The sequence below is a fragment of the Lontra canadensis genome, unplaced genomic scaffold (genome assembly GCF_010015895.1).
Source record: "Lontra canadensis isolate GAN:19392208 unplaced genomic scaffold, GSC_riverotter_1.0 scaffold134, whole genome shotgun sequence".
In the NCBI taxonomy this organism is placed as follows: Eukaryota; Metazoa; Chordata; class Mammalia; order Carnivora; family Mustelidae; genus Lontra; species Lontra canadensis.
The window spans coordinates 677858-701836 of NW_022631128.1; the positions used below are offsets into that span (position 1 = coordinate 677858).

Here is a 23979-nt window from a genome sequence, read left to right on the forward strand (position 1 = left end):
TCTTTATCTGGGAATATATATTCACCTTCATTTATTTTTTAAAGATTTTATTATTAGGTAAGCTCCACACTCAATGTGGGGCTCAAACTCACAACCCTGAGATCAAGAGTCACACGCTCCACAGACTGAGCCAGCCAGGCACCCCATCGTCTTCATTTTCAAGAAAAAACAACTTTGATTCCATAAACTTCACCCAATTTAAGTGTGCAATTCAATCTTTTTTAGTAAATTTACCAAGTCATGCAAATATCACCACCATTAACCTAATAAGATTCCCTGGTACCCACTTACAGTTAATATCAGTTTCCACTTCTAGCCCCAGGCAACCGCTAATTTGTTTCTATACATTTGCTTTTTCTAAATATTTCACATAAATGGAATCACACAGTAGGTGTCCTTTTGTGTATGACTTCTTTCATTGAGCATGACGTTATTGAGGTTCGTCCATGTTTTAACATGAATCAGCACTTCATTCTTTTTAATTTCTTTTCAGCGTAACAGTATTCATTGTTTTTGCACCACACCAGTGCTCCATGCAATCCGTGCCCTCTCTAGTACCAACCACCTGGTTCTCCCAACATCCCACCCCCCGCCCCTTCAAAACCCTCAGATTGTTTTTCAGAGTCCATAGTCTCTCATGGTTCACCTCCCGTTCCAATTTCCCTCAACTCCCTTCTCTTTTTAATTGCTGAATAGTGTAGACAGTCCTGCATGGTACTGGGAACCACAGAAGTGACTACACACGCTGAAAGCACAAAAAGCAATTTTGGGGCGCCTGGATGGCTCAGTCTCTTGGTTTGGGCTCAGGTCATGATCTCAGGGTTGTGAGACTGAGCCCTGTGTTGGGCTCCATGCTGAGTAGCTTAAGATTCTCTCTCTCCGCTCCCTTTACTCCTCCCCACACTGCCTCTGTGTGTGTGTGTGTGTGTGCGTGTGTGCATGTGCATACTCTCTCTCTCTCTCTCTCTATATATATATATATGTATATATATATATATATATATGTATATATATATAAAGAAAGGAAGAAAAGCAATCCAAATAATCAATGGGAAAAAAATATAATTGTCCTGTGGTCTTTAAAAAATGTTGCCAAAACATTAGGGATTCTTCCTCTTGGCTATAAATGTAAAGAGAAAATGAAAAGATAGTAAAACTAATATTTATTTATTGCACCATAATTTAAAACTTCAGAAATATTGAGAACTAGAGCTATCTCTTCAGGAAAAAAAAAGTTATTGAGTGTTTTGAACAGTGCTTGCTTTCTTTTTCTTATCCTATAACTTACAATACAGAGCAAGCATCTTTTCTATGCCATAACAAATGGTCACACTTCTTCCTAGGTCAGGATCAGCTTCCACATTATATCCTTAGCACTTACAATGTCTTGAAATAGCTCCAAGAGTTCCTTCAATCTGAAGAACTCTTTTGCTGGCACCACTTCCTTTGAAACCTTCATGCCTTTCATCACAATCACTTTGCTCATTTACATCAGTAAGATCCCCTTCTCTGAGTTCTTCTGGCTGTAATCTAGAGTCTCTCAAATGGTGGCAGAGTCAACGTTTCTGCTATCGGCTGTTTCGTCTCAACAGTTGACCGTTGAACAACATAGGCATTGGGGCACTGACGCCCCATGCAGTCAAAAATCCAGGTATAACCTCTGACTCCCCCAAAACATAACGAATAGCCTACCGTTGACCAGAAGCCTTACTAATAATGTAGTCTATTAACATATTTTGTAGGCATTATATACTAGATTCTCACAACAAAGTAAACTAGAGAACTGAAAATATTGTAAGGAAATCATAAGAGGGTGCCTGGATGGCTCAGTTGGTTAAGCGTCTGCCTTCAGCTCAGGTCATGAGCCCTGGGTCCTGGGATCGAGCCCCACATCAGGCTCCCTGCTCAGCAGGGAGTCTGCTTCTCCCTCCGTCTGCCACTGCCCCCGCTTGTGCTCTGTCAAATGGATAAATAAAATCCTTTAAAGAGAGAAAATCACAAAGAAAATGTATTTATAGTATTGTACTTATTGAAAAAAAAATCCACATGTAAGTGGACCTGTGCAGTTCAAAACTATGTTGTTCAAGGGTCAACTACAACTCCATTTACATTTGATATAAATTTTTCTTCCAGTGTTATCACTTTTTCTTGCTTCTTTGTTGGCCAATCTCCTCTCTGTTAGGCATTTTTATAAAATGTCACAGGGGTTTATCACTGGGGAATAAGGAGGCAACCCAACTACATGCTTTACTGTCTACCAATGACAGACAGACTTTGAAAGAAAGGACATGATTGGTCACTGATCCTGATGTGCATTTGTTATTTATATAGTGATTTCTGGAGTGAAGTAAAGCTTGTACTTTGTGCAGTTAACAGAGAATGGTACCAGAAATGTGAGTCACGTTGTCAGGAGACTGGTGTTATATAACTAAACCACAGTAACTGCAATTCATACAGACCAGACTGACGCAAAGCAGGACTACCTAAATTCTGGAGGTATTGCTTCTTCGAACTTGCTTCTAACCAAAAGAATAAGGCAAAGGTGACGGGATATCATTTCTGTAATTACGTTATGTTATGCAGTAAAGGTAAAATGATTTTATAGGTATAAAGTACCTAATATTCCTTATTATGAAGTATACTTCATTTGAAATTAATATAGCTACTCCAACTCTCTTTTGTTTAGTGTTACATAATGTGTCTTTATCCTTCTTTTGACTTTTAATCTATCCACATCTTTATATTTTTTTTGTAATTTCATTTTTTTTCAGTTTAAAGTCGGTTTTTTATAAGTAGCATGCAGTTGTATTCTTTTTTAAATCCAGTCTGATGCTCTCTTTTAGGCCACTCACATTTTCACACTTAAAGTGAATGCTGCTATGGTGGGATTAAAATCTACCATCTTGCCAGCTATTTTTCAATTTGTTCCATTTGTCCTGTTTCTTTTTTCCTCTTTTCCTGCTTTCTCTATGTTTTATTGAGCATTTTTTGGTGTGTGCTTTCATTTTATCATGTCTATTATCACTTAATATTAACAATTCATCATATCATGCTATTTTTACTTAATGCACGTAGTAGTGCTTTGATGCTTAGCTCAGTGGTGGGGAGGTGGGAGATGGGGGCATTCTTTTATGTTCCAATTAATCCTCAATATTGGAAGGCACTGTGACCCTAGAGTATTAGGGTTGTGGCCTTCATAAGCATTCCTGATTGGCCTCAAAACATGATTCTGAGACTAGTAGGTATTCCTTTCCTCTCACCAAAAGTAGACTTTTTTTGTTTTTCCTGTTCTCCCTCCCCAGCTACAGGAGGCTTCCACCAATGCTATCACTTTTGTCACCCTTCCTCCTACAGATTAAGACTTTTGCTCCTTGGGGAGATGGAGAGACATGTCTGGGCAGATTTTGGCATTGACTATTGTTCCCCTATCCCAGCCAGTGTATGGGAGAAACTTTCTCCATAATCTTCCCCATGAGCATCTGATGGGGATCTTGGAGGAAAAGTGTGCAGGAGCGGGAGAATCTCCTCTACCTCTGGCCACCAGCCTTTAGCAATTCATTAAAAATAATAATCTTATTGGCTTGGGGCGTCTGGGTGGCTCAGTCCCTTAATCATCTGCCTTCAGCCCAGGCAGGTCATGATCCCGGGATCCTGGGATCAAGCCTATGTAGGGCTCCCTGCTCAGTGGAGAGCCTGCTTCTCCCTCTCCCTCCTTCTTGTGTGCACTCTCTCTCTCTCAAATAAATAAATAAATAAACAAATAAATACATAAAATCTTTTTAAAAATCTTATTGGCTTGTATGACATCCAGCAGTGTCCATCCTGGGTAAGCAAATGTTCAAGTCCTATTTCTCCCTGCAGTGGCTCCTGTAGCTCTCTTGATGTGGGGTTAGTTGTATGCTCTGAAATCTCAGTTTTCTGTTGCATTCAAGAGAAGTCACGGGTTTCCAATCTGTCCAGCTTTTTTCTTGTTGAAAGGGTGGGAGCTCTACAGTCTGTATCTCTGAGGTGAAAGCAGAAGGCTGTTGATTCACTTTTCAAGTGCACTTATATCTTATATGCAGCCCTTTCCCACAAAGATTAGGTATTTGAAATACTTAAAGACCGTGTCAAGCAAATTATAACGCACTATAACAATTCATTGAAGTTAATGAATTAATTAATCAGATAAACATAGAAAGAGGGGGAAGTCCTATAGTATTGACATCTAATCACGGATTCTGATCACTTTGATATAACTGATTTTCTTACCTGACTTGCTATAATTCCAATGAAAGAACTTGTTTTCATAAACTTGTATGTTTTTGTAACACATAAATGCTTGATGCCCATTTGGCCTTCTGAGGTAGAGGAAAATGCTCAAACCTGCCTCGCATGTTTGCCCTTATGGCACTGGCCCAAGCAGGCCCTCTATACTAGCAGAGGGGACAGAACACAGCAGGTGCTTCAGTGACCTACTCCCCAAAGCTGTCCTCTTTTACAGAAACCCAACTCTAATTAGGAATTTTCCAAACACTACCTGAATTGTAGAAATTGAAGAGATATTGCTATAAAACTAAATAACACGATTCAGAGAGAGGAGTACCCTCGACAGGCACAGCCTCCCTGGCTGAACTCATCAAAAAGGGGCTTAGATATCCTAGGGTATCACTGTTAGGGTGGCCCATGAAAAAATGATACTGTCCCAGAAATACCTACCACCTTGCCTACAAATATTAATGTGTATGTTAAGTCATAATGTTAATTATACTATACAAAGGGCACTGATAGGTAAGTGTACAGAATAGTCAATGTGGGTTTTTTTTTAAAGATTTTATTTATTGATTTGACAGAGAGAGATCACAAGTAGACAGAGAGGCAGGCAGAGAGAGAGAGAGAGAGGGAAGCAGGCTCCCTGCTGAGCAGAGAGCCCGACGCAGAACTCGAACCCAGGACCCTGAGATCATGACCTGAGCCGAAGGCAGCGGCTTAACCCACTGAGCCACCCAGGTGCCCCAATGTGGGTTTTTTTTAATGCATATCCCTAACATTTCAAATGTGAATGATTGTTTATCATAATTACATCATCCCATCCTTTAGGCATATGTTACCACAGCAAATCCACCTAGCTTCCTTCCCTCCAGCGTCTACTGAGAGGGACAGTGGTTCTTTTGAGCCTGACCATGCAACTTTTCTCCTCCCTTCCGGCCATATCCAGGGATTAGATATACCACACTCCAGAAGAGGCCTTTAATTTGAGCCAGGGCCATCATGCCAGCCCTGGGCTTCTGTGCCCTCAGATCCATTTTCTGCCCTTCCCTGCTCTGCTACATTTGCAGGGGACAGGGCAGGGAGGGGAAGGGGTGACCCCAGGAAACTGCATTTCCAGGCTCCCTTCCAAGTGGCTTCCAGTGAGATTTGTCCAATGGCCAGCACGGTGAGAGACTAGAGTGGGAGAGGAAAGAAGCCAGGATATCGCCATCTCTTTACTGTAGAAGCATATGCTTGAGCTCTCTCCGTCTCTCCTTCTTTCCCCTCTGTCCCTCTCCCTCCCTCAAGTAATGGCCATGTGATCTCCATAGCTGAAGCCTCCACCAGACAGCCCTCTCTCCAGGTCCCATGTCTCACTGGGCAGCCCCCACAGTGGTCCCCGTTCCTGCCAGGCGACCTTATTCCTGGGCTCCGGGAATGCTACCTTCTCCCTATGTCAGCCCTAGGGGTGACAGTGGCTGCCTGCTCTTGCTGACCTCCAGGTTGCTTCAGTGCACCCTGTTTGGCTTCTCAGGTCTTCCAATGCCTTGGTTCACAGTTGCCCCCTACTGAACTACTTGCCTCTTTTTTCCTGAGTGGACTGGGAGGACTTCATCTGCGACACCAGAGCTCCACCCTTTACCAGATTTCCCCACAATAGATAAAAATCACTACAGATTACCATCTTGACCGTGTCTCTCTTCGGTGCCATCACAAACACTCCATAGAACACTGCCACTGAAAATAGACAATTCTCTCATTCATACCACTGAAGAGAATCACTCTGGCTCATTCACAGCCTACTCTGCTAATGAATGCAACTGTTTCTCTCCCCAGTTCTCTCAACAGCAAGAATGTACAGTAGCCAACATATTCCTAGACTAGAATATGATAGTTCATGGTAGACTTGTTTTAAATGTGTCTGTGGGTACACAAACCCATGTAACTGCATATACACACAGACATACATATAAAGTCCACAGTTCAAAAAAAATAAATACCAAAAGACAAAGTGTATATCTATGGGTGTTACAAGGACCAAAACAACAACAACAACAACAACAACAAAAACAAAACTCCTTTATGAAATGAAGGCTTCCACTTTCAGACAAGACGGAGAAACAGGGACTGGATTTATCTTCACGCCTGAAACAAAAACAAAGAAATACACGAGATGATGGCTTTCAAGACACCAGACATCAGGCAACGAATAACTGATCCCTGAGAGATGGGGGGGAAATGGGGTCAGTGCTATGATTGCTCCAACTTACTGCCTTAAGAAAATTTCTAAGCCACAAAGCAGAGAGGGGAAACTGAGACAAAGCCTAGGCGACCCCCTAAACTGACAACACTGAGAGTCTACAGACAAAGGCGGTTGGAGTTCATGGGACAGACGACCAGCAAGGAGACCTAGAGAGAGAATCCTGAAGATCCACAGAGGGTCTCTCCCTCAGGTATTCAGGAGAAATCAGCATATGCAGATGCGGCAAGAACAATCTGAAAGGATTAGGGAGAATGATACCAGGTTACAGGGACAGTACCTGTCCCCACTAGCCAGGCTGGAAAAACTCACAGTTCACGGGACATTTGGGTAGAATAACCAGGATGGTCTTGCCTCGGTCGTGAGAATAACCAGCGCTGCTCCAGACGTACCTAACAAATCATGAAAGCAAGACCAACCCCAAAAGGTCAAACTACATCTAGGAACAAAGTGCAAGATGATTTTTAGGAACACAAACATGTCCAGCATCTATCAAGGTAAAATTTACAATGTCTGGCATCCAACTAAAGATTAGCAGGCATACAAAGAGGCAGGAAAACGCAAACCATAATTGGGATGCTAATCAAGCAATCAAATGAAACTGACCCAAATTTTAGAAGCAGCAGATAAGGGCATTAAAACAATTATTGTAACATATTACATATGTTCAAAAAGTTAAGCAGAGATATGGAAGAACTGAGCACAAAAACTATAATCTCTAAGATGAAAAATATGCTAGATGGGGGTTGCCTGGGTGGCTCAGTCAGTTAAGCCTCTGACTCTTGGTTTTAGCTCAGGTCATCATCTCAGGGTCATGAGATGGAGCCCCACTTAAGGTTCCACACTCAGAGCCAAATCTGCTTAAGACTCTCTCTCCCTCTGGACCTCCCCGCTCAAATAAATAAATAAATCTTTAAAACAATACACTGGATGTAATTAATGGCAGATTAGATATTACAGGGGAAAAAAAGATGAGTCAAGGGCATGGCGAAAGAACTATCCAAAATGAAACTCATGGAAAAAAATATGCTGAAAATATGAAAAGGCACCAGTGAGCTATGTAACAACTCAGAAGGAGTCTAATATACAGGTAACTGGAGCCCCTGAAGGGGAAACGGAAAGGGCAGAAAAACCATTTGAAGAAATAACGGCCAAAATTTTTACAAACTTAATGAGAACTATAAAAACACACACCAAAAAAAACAAATGAATCCTAAGTGCACGGAACACAAAGAAAACTACACCAACGTAAGTTATAATCAAATTGCTCAAAACCAGTGATAAACAGAAACTCTAAAAAGCAACCAGAGGAGAAAGACATGTTACACACACAGGAATAAAGACAAAGCTGACATCACATTTCTCATCAGAAATGATAAAAGCAAAAAGATGATGGAGCAGGAAATGGAGACAGGAGAAAAACAAAAATGAATCTAGAATGCTACACTCGGCAAAAACATCTTTCAAAATGAAGGTGAATAAAGACATTTACACATATGCACACACAAAAATAAAATTAATAAATCTAAAAATACTAATGCTTTTAAAAATAAAAGAGTGTGTTGGGACGCCTGGGTGGCTCAGTTGGTTAAGCAGCTGCCTTCGGCTCAGGTCATGATGCCAGGGTCCTGGGATCGAGTCCCACATCAGGCTCCTTGCTCGGCAGGGAGCCTGCTTCTCCCTCTACCTCTGCCTGACACTCTGTCTGCCTGTGCTCCCACGTGCTCTCTCTCTCTAACAAATAAATAAAATCTTTAAAAAAAATAAAATAAAATAAGAGTGTGGATGAAGCTAAAGAAACGTCAGGAACACGAAAAGCTACAGTCACTTGATGTCACATGTTTTTCTGCAGGATAATGTTAACATAACAGGCCTGATGTTGTGATCTCTAGGAGGGCCTGCTTGCATGAATGATCCTTGCAATAGCCCGTTTGAACTTGGTGTACAGAATACTCCCTACGTCGACTGATAAGGTTGTTTTGTGTGCCTAGGACACTGAATTCTGCCATACCAGCCTGGCTAAGTTGTTTTTGCGAATGTGATTTATGGCAAACACCTGCTTTCCTTCTGGGAGTCAGATATTTCAGTAAGAGTCCTGATCAGCCCTTAATGAAAAAGTCAGAGTCCTAAGCAAGCTTCCCTAGGCAGAAACCCAGTACATGTGTTGCTGTATTTACTTGTTGGAGGAAGAAGCTTGTTCTGTGAAACCTTACCCCGAATCCTCTAAGGGAGAACTTTGGAAGCCCACATGTAGACTCTTCCAGACTCCACTCATTACATCTTTTTCCCTTGTTGATCCTGCTGTTTATGCTCTGTTATAAATCATAGCTCTGACTATATATGCCCCAAATCCCATTAGTCTTTCTAGCAAATCACTAAATGTGTGGTCAGTCATCAGATGCCCAAGCAGTTACCAAATATAAATGGGACTTTCAATCTTAACTTTTTCCTCAAACCCTTTCTCTGGACCTGTACTGCCTATTCTTTGGCCTCCCCTAGAATCCCAAGCAGTGCCTTATCTATTGTAGTCATGAACATCTTCATCAGGTCCAGGGGCAAAACAGCCGAGTATAACACACTCGAGTTTTCAAGTGTAACTCAGAGCCTGGTGTAAAAGTTAGAGTTAGATTCGGCAGCAAATAACCAACTGGACCTAACAGACACAGAGAGCACCCTGCCCAACAAGAGTAGAGTACACAGTCTTCTCAAGTACATATGGAACATTCTCCAGGATAAACCATAACTTAGGTCACAAAACAAGTCCTAATAAACTTAAAAAGACTAAAAATATACAAAGTATCTTTTCCAGTCACAATGGGATGAACTAGAAATCTCTAACAGAAGGAAAACTGGAAAACTCACAAATGTGTGGAAATTAAACAATGCACTCTTAGCCAATAAGTCAAAGGAGAAATCACAAAGGAAATTGGAAAATACCTTGGGAAAAATGAAAACAACATAATGACCAAAAGTTATCAGATGCAGCAAAAACAGTGCTGAGAGAAATTCTTAGCTGTTAAGTGTCTACATTAAAAAAGAAGAAGGATCTCAAATCAGTAACTTAATTGTATGCCTGAAGGAACTTAAAAAAAAGGCAAATCAAACCCAAAGCTAGAATAAGGAAGAAAATGAAAAGAGATAAAGAGATAAAATAAAAAAGATAAAAAAGAGACAAATAGGGATGCCTGGGTGGCTCAGTTGGTTAAGCAGCTGCCTTCAGCTCAGGTCATGATCCCAGCGTCCTGGGATAGAGCCCCACATCGGGCTCCTTGCTCAGCAGGGAGCCTGCTTCTCCCTCTGCCTCTGCCTGCCATTCTGTCTGCCTGTGCTTGCTCTCTCTCCCTCTCTCTCTGACAAATAAATAAAATCTTAAAAAAAAAAGACAAATAAAATAAAGAATAGAAGAAAAAAATCAAGAAAACCAAAAGTTGGTTCTTTGAAAAGATCAAAAATATTGACAACCTGTAGCTAGGGTAACTAAGAAAAAAGACAACTCAAATCACTAATATCAGACATGAAAAAGGGGACATGACTATCAACTTTACAGAAGTTAAAATGATTATAAGAGAATAATATGAATAACTGTACACCAACAAATTAGGTAACCTAAATGAAATTCACACATTCCTACAAATACACGAACTATCAAAACTGACTCAAGAAGAAATTCTGAACAGACCCATAACAATAAGGAGAGTGAATCAGTAATCAAGAACTTTCCAACAGCGAAAAGCCCAGGACCATATAGCTTTATTGGTTAATTTTTATCAAATGTTTAAAGAACTAACAACAACCTTTCTCAAACTCTTCCAAAAAATTGAAGAAGAACAAATATTTCCTGACTCTATGAAGCCAGCATTACCCTGACAGCAAGACCAAATAGGTGACAAGAACAGAAAACTACAGACCAATAGTCCTTTTAAATACAGATGCAAAAATCTTCCACAAAATACTGGCTGACCAGATTCAGCAGCACTTTAAAAGAATTATACACCATAACCAAATGTAATTTATCCCAGGAATGCAAGGGTGGCTCAATATATGAAAGTCAATCAATGTAATATACCACATCAATAGAATGAAGAAAAAAAAACCCACATAATCACCTCAACTGATGTAGAAAAAGTGACAAAAATAATACCTTTTCATGGAAAAGGTTTTGGTTTGGGTCATGATCCCAGAGTCCTGGGATCAAGTCCTTCATCTGGCTCCTTGCTCAGCCTGCTACTCTCCCTGCTTGTGCATACATGCTCATTCTCTCTCTCTCTCTGACAAATAAATTAAATCTTTAAAAAAAAAAGGAACTTCCTCAAAGTGATAAAGGCCATATGTGAAAAACCCACATGTAATATCATACTCAATGGTGAAAAACTGAAACTTTTTCCCCTAAGATCAGGATAAAGACAAGGATGCCCACTTTCACACTTCTATTCAACACAGGACTGGAAGTTCTAACCAGAACAATTAGGCAAGAAAGGGAAATAAAAGCCATCCAAATTAGAAAAGAAGAAGTAAAACTATCTCCATTTGCAGATGACATGATCTTATACATATAAAACTCTAAAGAATCCAAAAGACCGTTAGAGAAAACAAATTCAACAAAGTTGTAGGATACAAAGTCAACAACAACAAAAAATCAGTCATATTTCTAGTATTTCTATACACTAGGAATGAACAATCCAAAAAGGAACTTAAGAAAACAAATTCATTTACAATAGCATAAAAAGGAATATTTAAAAATAAATTTAACCAAGGAGGTGCGAGAGTTGTACACTGAACTACAAAATGTTGCTGAAAGAAATTAAAGACCCAAATAAATGAAAAGATATCCATGTTCATGTACTAGAAAACATAAAATCATTAAGATAATGATACTACCCAAAGCAATATATAGACTCAAAGCAATCCCTATCAAAATCTCAATAGCAGGTACCTGGGTGGCTCAGTCAGTTAAGCATCTGCCTTTGGCTCAGGTCATGATCCCAGAGTCCCAGGATCGAGTCCTGCATTGGGCTCCCTGCTCAGCAGAGAGCCCGCTTCTCCCTCTGCCCTTTACCTGCTCGTGCTCTCTCTCTCTCACTCACTCTCTCTCTCTCTTTCTCTCTCTCTCAAATAAATAAAATACTTTTTTAAAAATCTCAGTGGGAGGGTGCCTGGGTGGCTCAGTCAATTGTCTCCTTTCGGCTCAGGTCATGATCCCAGGGTCCTGGGATCGAGTCCTGCATCAGGCTTCCCACAGGCTCCCTGCTCTGTGGGGAGTTTGCTTCTCTCTCTGCCTCCCTCTTTCTCTCTCTGTGTCTCTCATAAATAAATAAACAGAATATTTTGAAAAAAAATCTCAATGGCAGAAATGTAAAAACCCATCCTGAAATTTTATTGAAAATTAAGGAACTTCAAAGAGCCAAAATAATCCTGAAAAAGAACAAAGTTGGAGGACCCATATTTCCCAATTTTAAAACCTGTTACAAAGCCACAATAATCAAAATGGTGTGATACTGGTATAAGGACAGAGATATAGACCAACGGAATAGAACGAAGAGCCTAGAAATATGCCTTCACATCTATGGTCTATTGATTTTTTCCAAGGGTGACAAAACCATTCAATGAGGAAGGGACATTCAACAAGTGGCGCTGGTATAACTGAATATCCACATACAAAGAAAATAAATTTTAGACCCTTACCTTATACCATATATAAAAGTTAACTCAATAGAGACCAAACCCCCAAATTTAAGAGCTAAAACTATAAAACTCTTCAGAGAAAACTTTGTGGCATTGGATTCAGCAAAGATTTCTTGGATAGGATACCAAAAGCATAGGCACCAAAAGAAAAAAAATAAAGTGAACTTCATCAAAATTAAAGCCTTTTGTGCATCAAAGGACACTATCATAGAGTAAAAAGGCAACATGAACTAGGAGAAAGTATTTACAAATCATATATCTAATAAGAGGTTAACATCTAGAATATATAAAGAGCTCCTACAACTCAACAAGAGACAGCCCAATTTAAAATGGGCAGATGACTTGAATGAACATTTCTCCAAAGAAGATGTACGAACAGCCAATAAGCACATGAAAAGATGTTCCACATCATTAGTCAACTGGAAAATGAAAACCAAAACCATAATGAGCTACCATTTCACAAGTACTGGGATGACTACAAAAACCAAGAACAACAGAAAATAAGTATTGGAGAGGATGTAGAGAGACTGGAACTCTGGTAGTGGGAATGTAAAATGGTGCAGCTGCTATGGAAAATAGTTTGGCAGTTCCTGAGAAAGCTGAACACAGAATCACCATATATGACCCAGCAATTTTACTCCCCAGTATATACTCAAAAGAACTGAAAAACAGGGGCCCAAACGGACACTTGCATGTCATGACAGCATTAGTCATAATAGCCAAAAGGTGGAAACAACCCAAGTGTCCACGAACTGATAAATGAATCAACAAAATGCAGAATGGAATATTATTCAGCCACAGAAAGGAGTGAAGTTCATATACAGGCAATGACACAGATGAACCTTGAAAATATTGTGCCAAGTCAAAGAGTCAGATTCAAGTGAGCCAGGACTAAAAGTGTATGAATTCACTTGTACGAAAGATCTAGAAGAGGCAAATTCGCAGAGATAGAAACTAGAGGACATCAGGGAGTGGAGGGAAGGAAGGAATGGAGCATTATTGTTTAATGGGTACAGAGTTTCTGCTTGAGGTGATAAATTTTTTTTGGTCACTCAAGTTTACAAATGCCATTAATGATAGTGAATTGTACAGCTGAAAATGGTAAAAACAGAAAATTTTGCTGTATTATCTTGCCACAATAAAAAATGTAAAAACCATGTGGCTAATCAGCTAAATACACAATTTTCTGGTGAACATATACTCATCTATCTTCCGTTGTCCTGCCCGAAACAGCTTGCTGTGATTCAGGCAGATGTTTTCACACATACCGTTTTCCTTCTCAGAAACTTTACTGTCAGTGTGAATCTGAGGCATGAGAACCTGAAGGAAGGACCTTTAATTCTAAGAAGCGTTAACAGCACCTTATTTTTGTTAGACAAAATAGAATCCATTTAGTAAATATTTCCACGGCACCTACTATGTGTCTGGCACTATGCTAGGGACAGAAGAGACATCAGTAAACAGAAGATGACTGCCTATGCGGTCATTCAGGCTTCTGTTCCCTTGTCTTTTGGAAGCGCTCTCGAGGAGACTATGATACGCCTGGGAGAACCAGCATAGGAAGAGCAGGGAGACCTGGGAGCTCGATGGACCACACTTCACCTGCCTCCCCACCTCTGCGATAGTGGCGTCTAGAGGGGAGAAAGCTTTTAAGCACCTGCTCCCACCTGAGAAGGCCTGGCACAGCCACTCTGAACAACTGCTGATGGTTTTTCTGGGTTCTCCCCTGTAACAACTGGCAGCCTTCAGCCATGTTGTCTTGCTCAGGGCAGCCCTAACAAGGTACCATAGACTGGGTGACGTATACACCAGAACAATTTCTTTTTCTCACAGTTCTGGAGGCTGGAAGTCCAAGATCAGGGTCAGGTCTGCTAAAGGTCTCCTGGGCCACAGACTGCTCATCATATATGCACACTTGGGAGAGAGAGCTCTTGGGGTCTCTTCTGTAAGGGCATGGATCTCGTTCATGAGAGTTCCAACTTCAGGACGTAATTACCTCCCAACGGCCATAGCTCCTAACACTATCATACTAGGGGTTAGGATTTCAATATATGAATCAGGAGGGCCCACACAATCAGGGCATAACACCTGTGGGGTGAAAACAGGCATTTTGGCTCTACTTGGATCCAAGGGCCCGAGGCCAACCTAGCCTAAGAAAATCCAGTCTTCCAAATTGGCCAGCCTCACTCAATGTACCAGCAGTGGTACATTGGAGTTTGGAGCCAAAACCCTGATTTTAAGAAGGAAGACTTCGCTTTATTTTATACTCTGGGCATAGATTTCCTTCCTAGACCCCCCAGAACCAGGTCATTGGGGCGAGATTCAGGTTCGGCTCTCTTCTGGCCAAACACATCCTGAACCACATCCTGAACTACATCCTGAACCACATCCTGAACTACATCCTGAACCATCTCAGACTCCTTCAGTAGACTCCCACTTACCGATCTCCAACATATGGCCCTAAACAAATGGGCTCCTAGAACAAACGTTCAATTTCTTCATTTGGCAAATTGTTGGGACCAACAATACCATCTTCATACGTCTGATGTGAAAGCTAAATGGCTTAAAGTACACAAAATACTTAACACAGTGCGTGGTGATCACAGCAGGTACTCAAAAAACAGCTGCTGTTTTTCTACAATTATTTCCTTATGAGCAACATGGTGCATGTATTTAAAGGCTGAAAATAAATATTCTACGGCAGTGAGTTTCAAACATAAACTTAAAAAACAAAAACCAAAAACCAACCAAACAAAACCCTGCTAGGGGGGTTCTGGCCGGCTCAGCCGGTTAAGCATCTGACTCTTGATTTCAGCTCCGGTCATGATCCCAGGGTCGTGAGCTCAGGCCCCACCTCGGGCTCCTCATTCAGCAGAGTCTGCTAGATATTCTCTCACGCGCTCTCCCTCTGCGCCTTTCCCTGTTCATGCTCCCTCTCTCTAAATAAATAAATATCAAAAAAAAACCTGTCAATGTACTGAAAGACTGATATCTGAGTCCCACCCTGAGACACTCTAAGTAAGTCTGGGGCCAGACCTGCTAGTTCTAACAAGCTCCAGAATAATGTTGATAAAGTATATTGAAACAACTTCATAAACTCCAGGAGAATATACTCTCTTCTGGGTGCCTGAGTGGCTCAGCTGGTTAAGCGACTGCCTTTGGCTCAAGTCATGATTCTGGAGTCCCGGGATTGAGTTCCGCATTGGGCTCCCTGCTCACAGGAACTCTGCTTCTCCCTGTGCTCCTCCCCCTTCTCATGCTCTCTCTCTCTCTCTCTCTCATTGTCTCTCAAATAAATAAACAAAATCTTAAAAAAATACTCTCTTCAAACTGGACTACTTGAAAAATTTAGTTTATCATCAACAACAACACAACCGCATGCAAACGCTGTACTACAACTTCCCTTTTCTGGGTTATGTGTGACAAAGTGCTCAGCACATACTCCATCAGAGACTGGCTAGCTTCTTTCCAAACCTGCTCCTCTTCCTCCAGATACACTCTATCTCCCTGCCTCCCTTCCAGTTACATGTGGCCTCCTGGCCAAGTTCTGTCCAACGGAAGCAGGCAAAGCGATGTCCAGCACTTTTAGGCTTAGCACAAACTCTTCCCCATGTGATCCTCTTTTTTCTTTTCTCATTCACTGGCTGGAGAGGGACGGTTCCAAGGCCTCAAGGGATGTGGAAAGCACAGGACGGAAGACACCTGGTCCTTGAATGACCACATTGAGAGCCACCTGCCAGACTCTCCCACTGGCCCATGACATGGGTTAAAAATGAACTGTTCTTATGGTGGGCCACTGGAATTTGGGGTCGATCTGTTCTGTCAGCTAGCATTCCCTTAATGCAAATATCCACACTGATGAAGAGCCAGGTAGCATGCTTTAATAAAAAGCCTCCTCACACCTACTATCTTACAAGTGGAACAGAGGCAATTTTTCAAAAGATATGTGACCCTTAAAATCAAACAAAAAAATTAAACTTAAGAAGTTGTTACTGATTCTCAAGTCATGAAAGTCTAACATCATCTCCTATAAACTAATGTCAAACAGCATTACTCAATGTCAGAGTTTAATGAGAGTAACAGGTCGTATCCTGCCTCACCTGTACGTCCTTTCAGGGAGCCAGGTTAACAGGTTACCAGCTAACAGATTAACAGGGACGTTAACATCTTCCCCCATCTTCTATTTTAACAAAATTTTCAAAATATACAAAAAGTTGAAAGACGAATATAAAACACACTTTTTCACCCACCACCCAGATATATGTGGTATGTGTATTTTTTTTTACTGAACTTTTTGAAAGTAAGTTGCATGCGTTAGGACTCATACACTTGACCCCTGAATACTTCAGCTTACAACTCCAATTAATATGCATGTTCTCCTGTATAACCTCAATTATCTCACCTAAGAAAAATAACGTAATTCCCTAATGTCATCTAACACCAAGCCCATATTCAGACATCCCTGACTGTCCCCAAAACATCTTATATCTTATTTTCATGAACCAGGAGTCAATCAAGTTTCCTGTGCAATGACTGCTTATACCTTTTGGTCTCCATTAACTTAGAACACTGTCTTAGTCTACTCAGGCTGCTAGAACAAAAGACCATAGTTAAACATGTTTAAACAACCAACATTTATTTCTCACAGTTCTGGAGGCTGGGAAGTTCATGATCAAGACGCTGGCAGATTCAGTTTCTGATTAGAGCCCTCTTCCTGGCTTGTGGATGGCTGTCCCCTCAATGTATCCTCACATGGTAGAGAGACAGAGAGCTCTGGTCTCCTCCTCTTCTTATAATCCCATCATAGAAGCTCTACCCTCATGACCTCATCTAAACCTAATTACCTCCCCAAAACCCGACTTCCAAATAGCATCACCTTAGAGGTTAGGACTTCAACATTACGTATCTTAGGGGAGGGGGAATACAATTCAGTCCATAACAGACACTTATCCTGTCTTTTTGTTTCCCTTTACATGGACATCTTGAAGAAACATGAACAATGGTCTTATAGGTTACCCTGTGCCTGGGATATGTCTAATTATTTTCACATGGTATTTGATAACTTGTTTCTCTATCTCCTATATTTCCTGTAAACCAGAAGATGTGCCTAAAACCTCAATTTGATTCAGATAAAACATTTGGAGGATGAATACTACATAGGTAAAGCTATATGGTTCTTACTGCCTCTCATCAGGAGGCAGGTACTACTAGATAGTTCCACAAGGAGCAAGGATAAATTTGATGACTTAGATCGAAAATGGTGACTGCTAGACTTCTCTGCCGTAAAGATACCTTCTTTCCTCTGTGAGAGGCAAGAGGTCTGTGGTATGATCCTTGGCACCATGTAAGTACCACATTCCCCAACCACCTCTCACCTATGGCTTTGGAATTCACTGAAAATCATTGTCTACATCACTGAGGGTTGTGAAATGATGATTTTCTAATTACATCATTCCAAAAAGGTTACCTTCTGAAAGTTCTAAGAAACACTTTCAGGAAATGTCACTTTCTCATTTTAAGATATATTTTACCTCCATTTATTACTTTTAAATAACTACAAGTTTTCTTTACACCTAGACATTCCTTTAAAAAGAACATCTCAATATCCAAGGAGAATGCTAACCAACTGCATAACTGTGTTCTCTTAGTTCTAATGTGCTTTTTGCTATATTAAAGTTATTTGCTTTATTTTTTTAAGATTTTATTTATTTATTTGACAGAGAGAGATCATGAGTAGGCAGAGAGGCAGGCAGGGAGGGACGGGAAGCAGGCTCTCTGCTGAGCAGAGAGCCCAATGCGGGACTCGATCCCACTACCCTGAGATCACGACCTGAGACGAAGGCAGAGGCTTTAACCCACTGAGCCACCCAGGCGCCCCTATTTGCTTTATTTTTTTTTAAGATTTTATTTATTTTTTTGTCAGAGAGAGAGAGAGAGCATGAGAGTGAGCACAGGCAGATAGAGTGGCAGGCAGAGGCAGAGCGAGAAGCAGGCTCCCTGCTGAGCAAGGAGTCCGATGTGGGACTCGATCCCAGGACTTTGGGATCATGACCTGAGCCGAAGGCAGCTGCTTAACCAACTGAGCCACCCAGGCGTCCCTATTTGCTTTATTTTTAAACAAAGTTCCCATTGCAAAAATAATGTGTCAGTGTCATAGAAATTTCAGGCCATTCAGAAGAGTACAAAGGGAAAAAAGTAACACCTCCCCTCCCACTCTCCCAGCAACTGGTTCTACAACCTTAGGATAACCAGGGCTAAGTAAGTTTGCACCACCTTCCAGAGAAGCACACATCATATGTAAATGTTATGTGCATACATTACATAATTTCTAAACAATAAATGAGATGATATTATACAGACTATTCTGTGCCTTGTTTTTTCCCACAATGGTACGTGTGGGTGGCTACACAACACTTCCTTTTTACCAGCGGCATAGTGTTCCTCAGCAGGAATGGGCTGTAACTTAACCAGTGCCTTCTTGAAGATTGCCATTTGCTTCTGCGACAAGAAATATGGCCATCTATGTAACATGATAGTGCAGGTATTTCTGAAGGACAAAGTCCAAGAATTGAGACTGCTGGCTACAAGAGTAGAGTAGGTATGTTGTAAATTTTCCCTAGGTATTAACAAAGAGCTCATCCCCCCTCCAAAAAGTCATTGTCTCTCATCCCCACTAACTGAATGCTGATGCACTTTTAAACTACAACAGGTGTCCACGGAATGAGCCTCGAGTAGTGAAGCTGGCCAAAGAATCACACAGTCTGAACTGAGAATGAGAACTAGTGCTGACCAAGTGTGTAAGTATCAGACACTGCACTTGACCTTTACAACATCTCAATAATACAATAATCCTGTGAGGTGAAGGACGCTGTCTCCATTTTTGAAAAGAGGAAACGGGGGCTCAGAGAGCTTACCCAGTCTTATGGAGTTTTTTCAGTAACGGAGGCAGCATCTGAACCCAAGGGATGTGGTGCCAAAATGAGACCATATGGAGCCGCCCCGAACTGGGGCCAAGGTGAGGGGCTCTTAAGAACAAAACCAAAAACAAACGAGGGCTCCCAATTAGCCAAGAATAGGGTGGCTCCGAAATGTTCCCTCACACACAGGCTCAAACGTTCACTGTACGCTACATCACAGTGTCCTCCTTCCCCTTGCAGACTTTGCCTGTAAACCCCTCTCGGGCTGCACTTAGCCATTCAGCTCCGAAGAGCAATGAGGAGCCCGTGGTCCACAGGACCTGGCGGGGGCGGGGGGCTGACCAACACATACTTGGAAAGTTGATAGGCGTGGAGGAAGCAAGAAGCAGGTGGTGGGCTGCCAGGGCCAAGCTAGATATTTTGGACCTGTATCAGCTGTCACGAACAGTACAAGGGAAGTGGAACCAGCATCCACATGAGAAAGAACCACAGTTAACGGACACAGTCCATTGATACCACCTTTCCCCACCTCCAACACTTGCCATGTCCGGGAACTTTCAGAGGGCCCTTAGCAACGTGCAGGGGCAAAGAGCTGGGAGCTCCCTGCCTTGACAAAACAGGTTAGACGGGTGCCAGGTTCTGGCTTCTGGTCCACGGCCTCTCGCAGTTCCCAGCACAGGGCCTGGGGGGCAGCGGGGAGCGGGGGTGCTTCTTTCACGTTCCTGGAGGGTCTGGTCTGTGGTCACCGGCCCTTACAGCTACCTGGGTCTGTTGTCAGGGAGCAGTGCTTCTAACTGTCCCCTGCCAGTTAAATGTTGAGCATTCACAGTGTGTCTGGTATTGTCCTTGGATCCTCTGCATCAGACTAAGCAAGGGCTTAAGATGGGAACTCTCGGTGCACGCCACTCCTAGTAAAACATGACTCTTCGTCAGGGATAGTGAAATAAAAAGGAGAGAGGGAAAGGAAGGAAATCTCTTTCCCCTTTCCCGTTTGGTCTGCATTCCAGGCACAGGGCTCCAGAAGTTCCATGGGTACAATCAACAGTTGAAAGGTCACAGAAAGGAGGATATAATCATTAAAAAAAAAAAAGTCACAGAAAACAGATAACAATATAGTTTAAAATGCGGAGAAGTGGGCATCAAACTGGATGATTTGAGGAGCATCTTAAAATGCCATCAAAATGCCACAGAATGGAGGCAAGAACACACAGAGAGGTAATTCGGCTTCCGTAATTCAAAAATTGAAAAGCAGAAAAGAATATACGGTGATGTTTCCCTCCCACCTCACGTCACAGCCACCTACTTCCTTTCCAGCAAAAAAAGCCAACGTTACTAGTCTACTGACTGTCCTTCCAGAAATATTTTATACCAGCAAACTCATATAATCACAATTTATTTTGATACGGATATATATAAATATATAATTATTTATCATAACTTATAAATATTAAAGCTTTCCCTTGCAGATTAAAGTGCCACTTAAATATTTTTAAAGGGGCAGAAATTAACTTTTTTTTTTAAGTTTCAAAGAGTTCTGAAACTTGCAGTTGAACACTTTTCACTCATAAAAACTTACCAACATTTGAAAATTACCTCCAGAAATTAAGCTGGGCACCGGACACACAGCAGATACTTAAAAAATGTTTTCTTACGTCTTTTTGTCCTTTATTACTCAGAGGCAATGGGACAATTACTCACTTCCTCTACTGATATCAAGAAATGAAATGTTTTCTCACTATGATTAACAAAGAGAAGTCCTGAAAATCTGTACTATATTCACTTAAGCGTTCAAAGACTTTCATACTGAATTTTTAAAAATCAGAATCCCTATCCCAGAAGCCTTCAGAAAATAATGAATAATTAGATAATCAAATGACATTAGAATTCTGATGGAGGGCGTGTGTGTGCTAAAACACAAGACTAAATATCCATGAGACAGAGAACTGTTTTCTCACAGTTACAGGCTAAATATTCACATCAAAATATTAGTATTTGGCAGAACCTAGGACATCGCATATTGACAAACTAAATTTCTTAGTATATTTCAGAGTAACATGAAAATCCAAAGACAGAGCAAAATGACACAGAATGTTATGAGATGATGTTGCCTCTTCAGAACTATCATCAATTGAACCAGATCTCAGTACCACAAAATGACAAGGTACACTGCAGCAGGGCCCCAATGACTAAAAGATTGAGATGAGTTTAAAAAGTACGTATAAGCGGAGGAAAATTCCACTATTGCTTGTAGGCCTTAAGATGAAGGTGACTGACCTCCTAAAAACATGGAGTACTCCCTCAAAGAAAAATATTTTTAAATCCTCATTTTCCATGTGCTCGAACGTGTATTTATGAGCCTGTCCAATCTACCTTCTAGAAATATTTCACACTGTGCTTTAATGGGTTGGATCTAGAGGCTATAAAATAAAAATATGTTCATGGTTCTCTATAGACATAGAAGGGCAAATCTTCATTTGCATTATCTCTCAGAGTCGAGCACCTGAAATGACAACATGCTTCAGCTCCCACCCTGTTATCTGCGCAGTACACCTCCTAACTTACCTGCGGCCCTGGCATTAGTCATTTGTCACCCACTGACACAAACCGCAGAGCTCAAGAGTGGCCAGGTATCCAGGCCGACGTTTGAGTTCAGGTCTGTAATTTGCAACAACCGAACTCAGTCTTAGACCTGGTCCTGTTTCAATGACAGATCTGTTTAGGCCTCTACCTCTTTAAAATTAGAGGGCTCCTGACAGCACTTTGTAACCTTGGTGGCCATGAGCCTGGGCTGTCAACGACTGATCAAGGGTCCTGAGAAGCAAGGCCCAGGGCCAAGGGTAATTTTCACATTAAAGATTCAGGTGTCAGCTTTCCATGCTTTATCACGGAACCCCAAATGGAAATTGCATGGAGAGATCCCTCCAGTAAAAGTGATGAAGTAAAATGTTCCTTTACTGGGAAGAGTCAGAGGTGGGCTCATCTATTTCCCATGAAGATGCCCCCCTGGGCCTTAACCCCACTAAATTCAATTCAAAAAGAGAACACTTGTTTCTCCTTTGGAATCATAATGAGGGGCGGGGTGTGGTGAGAGGGATGATTCAGATGAGAGCTAACTGACATCCATGTAATCACCACAGATTTCTGCTGACCACTCTGCGCCTAACACAGCATGTGTCATTAAATCCAGAAAAGGATGGTGGCATCAGCCCACCCTTTACAACAAAAGACGGCTGACCCCAGAGTTAAAACCACTACTTTTCCTCTTCATCCACTTATAAACGTATCTTCAAAGTCAAGTCCATGTTACAATCTGAAGAACACAAAAGCTCCTCTTTCCTTGGAGAAGTCAAGTACCTGGGTATAACGTCCCACCTGGACATAAGAGTGGGAGGTGTGCCCATACACCCGACTAGGCCCGACCATGGCAGTGCACCACTCTGGATCCTGGACCACGCTCACCTTTCACGGCACTCCAGGCTCCGACTTTATTAACAAGAGACCCGGGAACACAGCTCTCCGAAGTGGGCGCTCACCCCAAGCTGACCACGGATGTGTGGAATCCCTCAGGCCCCGGCCACCCATACCCAAACCCAGAAACCCTCAGCCCTCGCCCCCACCCTCACTGGGGCCTGCCTCTTGGGGTGACTCTGTCCCCAGGGTAGTCACCCACCTCCTGCCGCGGCACACATACCCCGTTGGGCTGAACTGGGGTGGAGGTGGGGGGGAGGGGGGCGGGTGCGGAAGCGCGATGCGGAAAGAGGGGGGCGCAAAACAGAAGCCGGAGGACAGAACCAGGCCACCTCCGTCCTTTTCATTTTCCTGGTTCCCCGATGAAGAAACATCGAAATGGGCTGGAATTCTTTTTAACGGTAACAGAAAGCCAGAAAATGCAGACAGTTGACCTTGGGAACCAACCCCGTCGCAGCGAGAAACGGAAAAGAAACACGTTGGCAAGTGAAGGAGGAGGGCGGGGTCGGGGGGAGCGCAGCGGCCCGGCCGCGAAAGGGGTGTCGGGGTGGTGGGCGCGGTGGGGGGCGGGGGGTTGCTCACCGTAGATCATGGCCAGCCCCGTCTCGTGCAGAAAGCGCACCCGGCGGTGCTTGAAGAGCCAGATGGTGAGGATGGTGAGCGTGAGCAGCAGGATGAAGGTGAGCAGGCTCACGCTGTCTTGCCGGTGGCTCTCCTCCGCCTCCTTCTCCGTGGCGAGCTCCTCCATGGCGCTGCTGTCCACAGCCGCCGCCCCAGAGGAGGCCGAGGCCGCGGCGCGCAGCCCCCGACCCAGCAGCAGCGGGAGCAGGGGCAGCAGCAGCAGCCGCGGTGGCAGCGCCCAAGCCGCCCGTCCCGGGCCGAGGCGCGCCGCGTCACCAGGCTCCATGGACCGTGGGCCGCCCGCGCCTCCTGCGCGCGGGGACCAACAGCCCGCGCCGTCGGCGGCTTCCCGCGGCGCCGCCGACCTGGCCGAGTCGCCGCCGCCGCCGCAGCTCCTCCCCCCCGCGCGCGCCGGGCCGGGGCTGCGCCGGGAGGCGCGTGGGGGAGGGGCGCGCGCAGTGCGCAGGATCGCCAAGCACCGCCCCCCGCCCGCGCACCTGTTCGGCCCCCAGCAGCGCCGCGCTGCGCCGTGCCGAGCGCTCTCGCCGCGGCCTAAGCTCACTGGGCTGGGGCGCTCCAACTCAGGGGAGCGGCCGTCGGCCCCCGGCCTGCCTGCGCTCCTCACCGGGTCTCGGCGTACCTGGCCAGGCCGTCTGGGGTCGCGGGGCCGTTCCTGGGCAGTCGCCGCCGCGCTTCCTAAACGCGACGCCAGAGGTCGCCGGTGCCTGGCAGGAGCGGCAGCTTGGTTTCGCGCGCTGTGCGATCTTGGGTCCTGTTTCTGGGGCCCCCCCGCGAAGTGGT

General features: G+C 43.2%; 1 protein-coding gene across 2 annotated transcripts in view; it reads right to left on the minus strand.

Moving 5' to 3' along the window:
- Nucleotides 1–23527, minus strand: part of SLC9A7 (solute carrier family 9 member A7) — a 133664-nt gene extending 110137 nt beyond the window's left edge. The window contains exon 1 of one of the 2 annotated variants that reach the window (XM_032842965.1): nucleotides 23140–23527. In XM_032842965.1, coding sequence (XP_032698856.1) covers nucleotides 23140–23464 — 325 coding nt within the window. In that variant the 5' untranslated portion in view covers nucleotides 23465–23527. The remainder of the gene's footprint in view (nucleotides 1–23139) is intronic. The other variant, XM_032842966.1, reaches the window with a different exon arrangement.
- Nucleotides 23528–23979: the final 452 nt, after the last annotated feature.